This window comes from Pelmatolapia mariae, linkage group LG5 (genome assembly GCF_036321145.2).
Source record: "Pelmatolapia mariae isolate MD_Pm_ZW linkage group LG5, Pm_UMD_F_2, whole genome shotgun sequence".
Taxonomy (NCBI): domain Eukaryota; kingdom Metazoa; phylum Chordata; class Actinopteri; order Cichliformes; family Cichlidae; genus Pelmatolapia; species Pelmatolapia mariae.
In genome coordinates this window covers 11,090,393-11,101,787 of record NC_086231.1, presented here as the reverse complement: position 1 = coordinate 11,101,787, position 11,395 = coordinate 11,090,393, and the positions used below count along the sequence as shown (strand labels likewise).

General features: G+C 39.6%; 1 protein-coding gene across 1 annotated transcript; it reads left to right on the top strand.

Moving 5' to 3' along the window:
- Positions 1-6,220: 6,220 nt before the first annotated feature.
- pth4 (parathyroid hormone 4) lies at positions 6,221-6,869 on the top strand. Its single transcript, XM_063474091.1, has 2 exons — positions 6,221-6,306; positions 6,608-6,869. The coding sequence occupies exons 1-2, from the start codon at positions 6,221-6,223 to the stop codon at positions 6,867-6,869; spliced, it is 348 nt and encodes a 115-aa protein (XP_063330161.1).
- The last annotated feature ends 4,526 nt before the right edge of the window (positions 6,870-11,395 follow it).

Here is an 11,395-nt window from a genome sequence, read left to right as displayed (position 1 = left end):
GGCACAGCCACTGCATGCAGGAGGTGGACAACCAAGTTGAAATATTGGTTGTTATGTTTTTTTGTTTTTGTTTTTAGGGAGAAATAAATAAACAGTTTACTGTTGCTATCAGCGCCAATCATTATTTAACTAAAAATTACATCTTTTTTTATTATTAATAATTTTTCTGAGGTGGTGTGTCGCAAAAAGTTTGAGAAAAGCTGGTGTGGGTGTGTTATGGCCCACGGTAATTCTCCTTCTCTCTTCCATGTGGCCCATAATTGGTCCATTTGTATTTCCTGGTGCCTTTTCCTGAACAACTACACCAAGGATCTCCTCTGCTGCTTAAAGAGCCTGCAGGCTGTGAGTGAAAGTGGCTGTGATTTGATGGGACGAGCTCACTGCTGAGCCAGAAACACTTTAAAGGACCTTAAAAATGACCCTTTTAAGGTCGTTTGCTTGGGCGTATTTTTTTTTCTCCTTCTGTCTGTTCTAGAAGTGGAAACTTATCTTCACCATCAGGATGCGATTGACATGCAGACTTTTAGCTTTAACTGACGGCTTTAACAAAAGTATTGCATTAACTTTTTAGGAGTTACACTCTTGTTTATACATATAGTCTCACATTTTCAGATGCTCAAAAGTAATTGGACAAATATACAATTTTACAACCCCACTTCCAAAAACGCTGGGACGCTCTGTAAACTGTAAAAACAAAATGCAACCCCTTTTTTATTTACAACTGAACACAGAAAACACATCACATTTTTAAAATGAGAAAGTGTACAGTATATAAAGCTAAACCCCACTATGCAGATTAGCATTATCTTGTCAAAATATGCAAGGACTTCCCTGGAAATGATGTCATCTGGGAACTGTGTATAAACATGAAAAATGAATGTAATTCTTAAATAAAGTAATTCTTTGCTAAAGTCCTTCAATTACGCTAAATGTCTGCACTTCAAACTCATCTTCACTGCTTGATTTAAAACCCACTATGATGCCCCCCCCCCCCCCCCCCCCCAAAAAAAAAACAAAAAAACAAAAACACATGTCAGTGTGTAAATCCAATATTACTTCATCCAAAACACAGTTATAATAAATGTATTAACCTCGTTTTCTTTTACTAATAAAAACTAATATAAACATAAAATATAAAAACCTAACTTCCAGTTGATGCCAAAGGGAATGGCCTGTCTCCTTTATCAGGTATCTAGTAGCTTAAACAACATTCAGCCCAGACTGAAATACAGCACAACTAAAACTAAAGAGGACAGGGGATTTATAGCAGCACCTCGAGGCGAGGAGTGATCTACTGAAGGAAATCGGGTTTGCTGCGTTAGCGACTTCCTTTAAGTTGTCTTAAAACTTTCACAGGAAAGTCTTCCCTGATTTTACTCATGCTTGAACTTCTCTGTCTCTATTTCTTTTAAGAATCTGTAACTTTTATTGCGCTTCACTGGTATTTATAGACCTTATCTGAACATTGTGGTTCACAACAGAATTTTACACATTTCTGTAGATTCCTCTTTTATTTTGAAAGTATAACTTTCTGTGTTTGTTTGTTTTTACTTTGTCTTTTTCGATTTTATTTACTCTCATCGGGTTCTCCTGTTCTCACTCTGCTGCCTGTTCTTTTTTTCTGCCTTGGTGGATTCATTGTTTTTGGGTTTGTTTGTTATTTTTCCTGTTTAATATTTTTCTGCAGCTTTGAATCATCTTAGTATTAAATTGCCTTTTCCCCCCCTGCATTTGGATCCTTGTTGGAACTGCTGCAAACCTTTGATTCATGCGAGAATCAAAGACAGATAATTTGGTAAACCACTGTTAGTGCGTAACAGCCAAGCAACTGGTATGATCCCCAGGTCATGGTTTTTGTTGTATGAGCTCTATCTCATATATCCGTCATAGCGACTGTGAGACCAGCAGATATCAGAATACTTTATTTATCCCAAAGGAAATTATGTAATCAGTTATCTGTACAACTGATTACCAGAAAATTACCAATTTCAGTAATGTGTTGGAGAGTGAGACATCTTAAAAGTGCCTCACTGGTACAAACAGACACAGGAACGGCAGAGCAGACCTTGTGCAAATTTAACACGCCCAAAAGACACTACAAAACTGTGGAGGTGTAATTCCAGGTTAATACTTCAGGGCAGTAGATGCAGTGTGAGTAGGAATGGGAACTGATAGGAATTCCAAATCCAATACTGACATCAGTTATCATTTAGATTCTCATTAGCTCCACATTGAGTCACCACCATCTCTTAGCAGCACATCAAAGACATTCATGTAAATTAATTACAAGCTTTGTGTTCAAATGTTTGTGCAAGTTGGAGGTAGTTCCCTTCATTGTTGTGATCAGTGTTGGGGGTCGTTATTACACATGTTACACAGAATGCCTGAAATGCATTGTCATATAATTAGCATTTAACAATATAAATCTATGGGCTACAGTCCCACACACCAACACAAATACCTGTGAGTACACACCACATGATCTTTGTCTTAGTATTTTAGGTATCAACACAAAGCAAAGATGAAAACCAGCACAGTGACTTAAAAACGTTAACTGCAGTGATTCTACTGTAGAAACATGAACAGGTAGAAACGGAGGCTGCATCCTGACTGCTAATCTCCGCTGTTGTTACCTGTTGAAGTTCAGGGTCTGGCTGCTGCGCTGGGGTCAGCATTCACAATGCTAGCATCACTCCGGGTTTCTGGCTAGCTTAGCATTAGCATGTTGTCTGTGCAGGTGCTTGTAAAGAGTTGTGTTAGCAGTATAATGCAGCTGTTTCTGTTCTAGATGCAGTTTTCACTTTACCAATGTGCCATCGTCCTTATCTGTTGTACAAACATCTGTTTACTGGATGCTATGTAGAATAGATACACTGCATACATCCTGGAAAGGTCACTATCATATAGCCACTGGCTTACATGCAAATTCAAAATCACCAATTAACCTGCATGCATGCCTTTTTAAGGAAGCCCGAGTACCCGTAGAGAACCTGCACAGACACGCCACACAGGCCTCAGCTGGCCAGTGGATTCAAACCCAGTCAACAGTGCTAATCCACTGTGACGCACAAAAGGGAAAGTTTAACAATGAGTCTTCTATATAAAACAGAATTTGAGTATTGGGTTTGGACGTGAGTCATGTAAACACTCAGTTCCTGCTGTGAGAAATTAACCTCCATCAGGCTGATTAGTTTCTTGTCTCTTTGTTTCTTTCACCCTCACGACTCCTCCCTTGCTGTCCGTCTCTTTGAGTTTCTTCACACTGCCATCATTTACTCCTTAATGACCTAAATGACTTCTTCTCATTCCCATCTCTCCACCCACGAGCCTCCGATGGCAGCCCACATTTCTCGCTGAGGGAAACTCGCCCTGCAAGATGTTGTCACGACGACTGCATTTCTAATGGCGACTGCGGCGCCACCACAGCAACCAGTGACTCCAGTTTGTTTGGGTTCATTAGTGCCGGTGGTCGTAATGTGGAGAAGAGCTCCAGGCGACAAACATCTTAACTGCAGACAGATCATTTAGCAAAGTTTAGAGCTGAACTGGCAGACGGTTTGCTGACGCTCGCGTCATTCACGCTGACTCATTCCTCTCCGTGTCTTCACCCTCAACATCAATACAACCATTCAGCCCCATTTCTTCCCCCCATTGTTAGCCAGCGTGAGTCTGCAAGAGGAACCAGAGGGGATTAGACCAGAAAATAGAAAAATGATAATCCCTCAATTGAATTTCATCCTCCTTTTGAAAACACCTGCTTATGTAAAGAGCATGTACAAGTGTGTAAACCTCCTCCACTGTCACACTGGGGTGCAAGTGGCTGTTTTGGGATCAAATTATTAACATGAATAAGCCCCAAAAAAATGCTTCATGTTTTTTCTCTCTCTTCAGACACAAAGATCACATGTCAGAGATGATGGTGCTGACGTTTGTTTCAGGAGCAAATCAAACCATTTTCAATTAAGAGAGTGGGAGGTCTGAGTAAAGTGTGTGTCCGTGTGTGTGTGACGGAGAGGGCTTTATAAAAGGTCTCGAGGTCGAATCTGAAATCAGTTTAGTGTCTAATCATCCGAAGTACTGCAGTCGCAAACAGGGGCAATGTAAGTACCTCTTTAAGAGTCGGATTACTTTAAAGAAGCTTTTAGTTAATTTTTTTTTCATATGATAGTTTTGTAGTTTTTAATTTGATTCATTTTTTTGTACTTAAATGTTGCTGGTATTTATTTTTTTAGTGTCAGTCAAACAGGTAAAAGTAAATTGTACTTTATAAAATTGAAACTGATATGAAATCCAGATTCAGTTAAAGAAAACTGAAGCAGTTTCTTGTTGTGGACAGACCGACCCAACGGGGACGAAACACACAATATCAGAAACGTTTGCATGCTCGTTTTATGTGTTTTTTCTTTTTTTGTGTTGAACCCGAGGCCCAGATGGAGTAGGATCAATCAGCTTGATTTGTCATTGACTTTGGGAGATCATTAGCTCATCATGACTTACCCATCACACTTTTCTCTGCATACAGCCGATCTTCCAGCTTTGTGAAAAGTTTGTAGTTTGCTTCGAGGCAGAAAACAGCAGCTGTGTTCATTCTGGATTCTGATGCTGGGGAAAAAAATGTATCTCTGCAGAGGAATCAGATGTGTGGAGAACTCTTTGTTGTTTGTAGGTTTACAGAATTATCTCTTTGTGAGGTAGTGGAACATAATTTGGTTGCATCCACTAATGAAACCAAAAATATCCTCCAACACTTAGAATTAGATTCATCCAGATTGCCCGCATCATCAAAAATTAAAACACAAACAAAACCTTCATAAACGATGCGTTGTGTTCATATTCTACAAGCACAAACTTCCATTTACTTCTGGTATTTTTCAGGCTGATTACTGTGCTTTTATATTTACAGGAAATCAAAGAAAAGCAGATGCAAATAGCATATTCTGTAAATATAAGTTGTTCTTCTTAGCAGACACCTAAAGTAGTATCTTATATTTTCTGTATTGTTATATTTCAGTGACTTGCATAGCCCAGTGGTTCCATAAGAAGTGGTCAGTACCTGGTAATGGGTTAAAGGTCTGTTGGCACCTATCTAAATAGGGCAAGGAGTGCGTTACAGGTTATTTAGCAGTTTATTTGAAGACAAGTTTTTAAACTCTAATCAGAAAATACAATAAGCTTAAATGGGAGGTTTTTGTTTATTCTTATGCAAAAGTCTTTGTATGTTCCCATGTTCTCTTTTCATTCAGAAGAACTTGTTAACTTTAATTTTAGCTGCATTTCTGTCTGCTGATTATCTTTGAGTTTCAGTAGGGATGCATCCACAGATCAGCACATCTCTTATTGAGTGCCACTTTTCTCGTGAGACTCATAGGCTCCTGATTTAAGAGCCAATCAAAAGCTTGGACATTGTCTTAGTATGTGGATCGTGGGGATTGGGGATAAAAATGTGGCGCAGTCCCTGAATAGACTCGGGCACCTAATCACCCTAGCCACAAGAAAAACGCACTCACTCACTCACACGTACACCGCTGAACTAAACATTTCCACAGCTTACCTGACACACAAGCATGAGAACATAAATGTCAGATGCAGTCTGACATTTATGTGATGTCATAATGCATCAGTCCATATAGTGCAGCTGACCGCTGCGAGTGGGCATTGTGCTCCTGCGTGCTCTGTGCAGGCCTAAAACACACTGAGTATTTCCAGCAGTGCTAAAGTGTCTGAGGTGCTCTATTTCCTGCTGTGTGCTGCATGTCAGAGGGGACCACTGTGGAAAATGCCCCTACACGACTCATCTCTGCTGAAGAAAATTTCATTTTCCTCAGTTTGTTGAGCCTGTGCTCCTTTTTCCTGGGAACTGGTGGCTGTAAATAAAGTAAAGTAAATGGGCTGGTTCTTATAGCACTTTTCAACTCTACCTAAGCTCTCAAAGTGCTTTATGTAGCATGTCTCATTCACCCATCCACACACACACATATATACAAGCACTGTTTTCTATGTCTGGATGTTTTTTTTTTTTTTTTTATCTAACATTCACACAGATGAACCCATCAAAAGCAACTCAGGGTTCAGTATCACCAACCTTCTGATTAGTAGATGACTTTCTCTACCTTCTGAGCTGGTAGAGCAATAGCTGATGTGCATTCATAATGTTTGTTTTTTACCTTTTGTATGAGAGGTTTTAATGTGTTTTGTCTTTGCTGCTGTTTTCATGCAGAAGATGCAGACGTCTCACAGGCCTGTGCAGTGGCTTGCTGTCATGCTTCTTGTCATTGTTACAACCGGCCAGGGCCAACAAAGCGACAGGTGGGCTCACTGTTCCCACCTTATTTCAGAGTTTATGAATAATAACTATTACTTATTTATTACACATTTTCTCTGTTTTTGGTGTCACTTTGAATCTAAAACAGTTTCACTCATTTAAAATGTATTCATGTGCTGAGAAATGAATGGACCCTGTTTGTTGTGCTGCGTTTGCGGCTCTGATTTTGTTTCCATAAATGAATCTGTGTGTTTGGATAAAACATGTCATTGATGGTTGCTGCATGAACTTTGAGACTGTGCGCTGACTAGCAGCTGCTTCCCGCTGTCTGTTTTCTTGCTGCAGTCGCCGAGCTGTGACCGAACACCAGCTGATGCACGACCGCGGCCGAACCATCCAGAGTCTCAAGAGACTCTTCTGGCTGTCCAGCGCAATCGAGGGTCTCCACACAGCACAGACCCGCTCTGCTGCTTTCAGCCCCACAAAGGTCTTAAACCTGGCTCTGAATCCAGAGCTGATCCCTGATGATGGAAACCCCCAGAATGCCCGAGTCAGGAGCCTCCTGAGAGACTTCTTTAATCCGTACCTGCCAAACGGAGACGACTAACATTGCACAGAAGCAAAACATGAAGCTGAACATATATAAAAATTTTATTGTGTCAATTGTTTGAATAATAAAATGCACAAAAAGCACAACTACAAAATCATCCAGAGTGCCCAAAGCACCCATTCAGCTGCAGATGTGTCTCAAGTGTTTAAAAGCAGCTGTAAGTTTAAGTTTAGTTAATAGAGCTGCATGAAAGTGTATCAGTGGGTATAGTGGTAAGGTTTCAATGTATGACTGCATACGTCTATATGACTGCATAGGCTTTAAAAAATATTTATTGGGGTTTTTTGATGTTGTTGTTTTTTGTTTTTTAAACATGACTGAATATCACACGTTAAGGAAAACACACCAAATTATCTAGAAAACGAATATAAAACTTGCGGGTTATTGCAGACTTTTTTTCAATATCCAGCTTTATATTTAGACCCAGCATATTCATGTGTTTGAAAGCCGCCATTTAGACAATTTCATAACTGCAGATGATGCCTGCAAAACCCAAAGTTACAATAAACCTAACTGTGACAGATAAAAGATACATGATTTAGTCTGTTATATATTTATTAATGGAAAAATAAGCTTTTTTTGTGCAGATATTTAAAAATCATACCTATACTAATATGGACAGTTTAATTTGTGACGTTCTTTTTTTTTTAATCATTTTCCTACAGCTGGTTACCAAAGTTGAATAGGCTTACTTTTTGTAAACTAAATGCTGTAACTCTTCAGTTTTCAAATTTGGCAAAAAAATTACCACCTGGTAACAGCAAGCATAAATATTGAAAAGACTGTATGCAGATTTCTCCTGTATATATTCTTTGAATTATAAACACATCACTTCACACTGACTTCAACAAAACTTAAATCGAGTAAATTGGTTAATTTGTTTTTCTAAAATACCCTCTTCAATGTCCACTTTATAACATAAAAATAGCATTTTAATTATGTTATCTTCTTTTAATGTTAAAAAGTCCTTGAAGCATGAGACTGAACATATTTACATACCTGCAGCTATGCCTTTCCCACACTTCAGTAGTGCTTTTTGTATCATTAACTGAAATGTTTTCAGGTTGGTCTCTTTTGTCCTTTATTGTGCTGCTTTTAGCAAATATGCCTGATGCACAACAGTGTTGTTGATTTTTTGGAGGTGTCCGTTGCTCTGCATCCTACAGCTGCCCATGGCGTCCCTCTCTGCACAGTTTTTGCAGGGAGTCTAACCTGAACTTAACACGCATCGTAGCACTGTGTGCTATGATACGTTCTGAAAAGAGAACCCGAGAAAGTAAATGCAGAGGTAACAGCAAGCTTTAAGTCGAACAGAGTAACAGAAAAATTGAAAAAACTAAGCTGAACACATATTGAGACAGCAGCATCGCACAGGAACGCAGCCAGTCTGACAAAAGCAAAGGCAAAACTATTGAAAACCACACAGAGGGACGCAGACTTCAAGGAGACCACAGAGATTTAAGAGGTGCCCCTGAATGTAAGCATCTCCATCCAACGATTACAAAAAGTCCTATTGTCCAATGAGTATTATACAGTAACCAAGACCCAGACAAAGATGTGCTAACAAAACAAGGATGTGGCTGCAGGTGAAGATCATGGTATATGTACAGCAGAAAAGGCAATAGAGAGTTATGTTCAGTTACAGCAGCATGGTCTGATTTAACTCCTATACTGAAAGCTGACTGAGGATTTTGACTTTCAGCCTTTTCAGTGAATTCATGTTACAAAGTGAATGATTACAGACACAAAAAAGCCTGTAATACAGGAAGGAATGAGGGGCTTTAAGCTGCAGTTACTACATTCAAGAAGACTGATGCAACTGTGTAAGAGGGAGAGGAAAGGAGGGAAATGATGGCTCCTTTAGATCTTATTGCAAATATTTGAAATCATTTGCATTTGGCTTTGTGCAACTTTTATGCAGCTGTCAGCATGTTGGAAAATGCGCATGGTCATTGTGCTTTTCTTGGCTGCATTAGACCAGTGCTTTGTGTAAAATAAAATCAGTGCGTTGTGGTTGGTTCAGTAGTGAAAATGCAAAACTGTGTTAAGTTTAACATGTCATATAGTGCAGCTTGAATTTACCCAGAGTCTCAGTAACATTTACGAATTTGTGCGATCAGTGTATAAAGAAATGTGCAAGTATGTATGCAACACTAATCTGAATGCCTGCAATTTTACCTTGTGAATATTTATATTAAACTAAGTGGTGCACAGTTGTACACACGGTCACGGTCTGTGTCAGCTTACTGCTTAAAGGGGACTCATTATGCTTTGTTTCATCAATCAGTGTCGCAGACTTTACCTGAATCTGAGCAGAGAGCACAGAGTTCATCCTGTTCATCCTGCTAACCTGGTTCAGGTTTTTCCTGGTACCAGGAAACCAGGGATTGTCCATTGTTTCAGGGCTGTGCAGTTAGTGTTAGATGTTATCTGGTCAAGTCTAATCTGGCTTTCTTGTTCCCGAGTATAACCTGTTGTTTGCACCTTGTCACAAACCCTCTGTATTTCTGTCTCTAATCTCATGATTAGAGACTTTGACAATGATAAAGGAACCTCCTCGCGAGTGTTCTTGACTCGGTTACATGGTGTGAAGGGTTTTTCTTAACCCAGCAAAGAGTTCTGGAATCATCCACTTTAGGTGTCTTCTGTGGTCTCTGAGGCATTTTGCATTCAACACCTCTTTGGGCCTCATATTGACAGCTCAATTAACTCCAGATATCTGTTAAATTTGTCATGGAATAATAAGGGAATATGTAATTACTTTGCCTCTGAGAATGGGGGTGTATGTTTCAAAATTTGGTTTGCCTCTATTAAACCAGTCCTTGCTGACCTGCATTTGCTCCCTGTCAAATACCGAATTGAGTTAAAAATTCTGTTGCTTACCTTTAAAATCATAAACAATACTGCGCCGTGCTACCTCATTGAACTCCTTAGTGCATATACCCCTAGGAGAGCCCTAAGATCATTGGGACAATTACTCTTAGTGCAGCCTAGATCCCGGCTAAAGACCAGAGGTGACTGTGCTTTTGCCCTAGCAGCCCCGAGCCTCTGGAACAATCTTCCTGCTGCTATTTGAGCCTCTGATTCCATCTATGCATTTAAATCTCAGTTAAAAACTTACCTGTTTGACCGAGCGTTTTCAGTTAGCTAGTGCACATCTCCTATATTTTACCCTGATGTTATTTATCTTCTACTAATGTTCCCCTGTATAAATACCCCCACCTTATATTTATGAATACCCAGTAATTTTATCTCCTAAACTATGCTCTAATGTTTTATTTCTTATTTTGTCTGTACTTTTGTACTCTGTTATAGCCTTTTATCTTATATCTTATGTTTTAACCTTGTTGTGAAGCACTTTGGTGTACCTTTGGTTTTAAGTGTGCTATATAAATAAAGTTGTTTATCGTTATGGTTAGATTTTAAATCCACTGTTATTGTGTACAGAAGCAAAATTAAGAAAATTGTGTCACATGTTCTATCCTTCCATCCATCCATCCATCCATCCATCCATCCATCCAAATCAAATCTAATCAGCTGCAGTTTTGTTCCAATAACCATTAAATTAAGATAAATTTCTGTAATTCTTCAAAAATACCTATTATCAATACCCAAGGGCATTTCAAGATGGCTGTTGAGTAGCAGTACTTGTGCTGGGACGTTGGGTGAGTGAAGCCTGTGTAATCTCTGTGAGACAAAGGTTCAGGTGATAGACTGTGCTGATGTTACAGATGTGGTCAGCGCTGGCTTTCAGCACAGACGCTCCAGTCACCTGTTGCTCAGATCTGTTCTTTATGAGGGAGGGACACTCATTTGCTGTAAAGAGAGAGACAGGCGTGCAGCTTGTTGAGCTGAGCCTTGATGCAGCTCCAACAAGTGCTTTAGCACAGGAGTATAAGAGAAGTATAAGTAGGATTTCTTTGAATAGTGAATCGTGCAAAGCTACTCTGGAGTCCAAGAATGAAAAGAATATGCAGCTGGAGATGAGCTGAAATAAACTTGGCATCATTTGATAAGCCTGGACTTTTACTGCTACAAAACTGAGGAGAAAAGTTTGAGTCTGGATTTGAAAATCTGCACTCAGCCACCCTGGCGACCTTGGACTGGAGGTTTGTGCCAAAGGAGAAGAGCTCTGTAGCCAAATGCTGTATCCTCAAAGGAGTTTAGTTACTGAATCCAGGGACAGTTAAGAGCCCAGCGTGAAGGGTGTGATGGTGTATGTTGAGTAATAGGGCTGGAAATGTCAGGGGAAAGATAATCCGATTAGGACCTTGAAGGTCAGGAGGAAGATTCTGAAATCAGGTCTGGCTTATATTGCAAAGACACCCGGACAGGAGAAATATGATCAAACTTTTTGGATAACAACTGCTGCACTTTGAACTTCCTGAAGACCACTTGTTGCTGTCAATCAGTTCTGGGTGTAATAAAGTCGGGTGCAAGGTTTGCAGCATCTGAAGTGGATGAGAGAAACTAAATCTGGGCTGTGTTATCTAAACAAAGAAGAAAAGACAGATAGATAACAT

Bases quoted from the DNA above. Each gene is read 5' to 3' on its own strand.
- pth4 (XM_063474091.1), top strand. From the start codon at position 6,221: ATGCAGACGTCTCACAGGCCTGTGCAGTGGCTTGCTGTCATGCTTCTT. The intron at 6,307-6,607 runs GTGGGCTCACTG...TTCTTGCTGCAG, and splicing joins CAGGGCCAACAAAGCGACAG to TCGCCGAGCTGTGACCGAAC.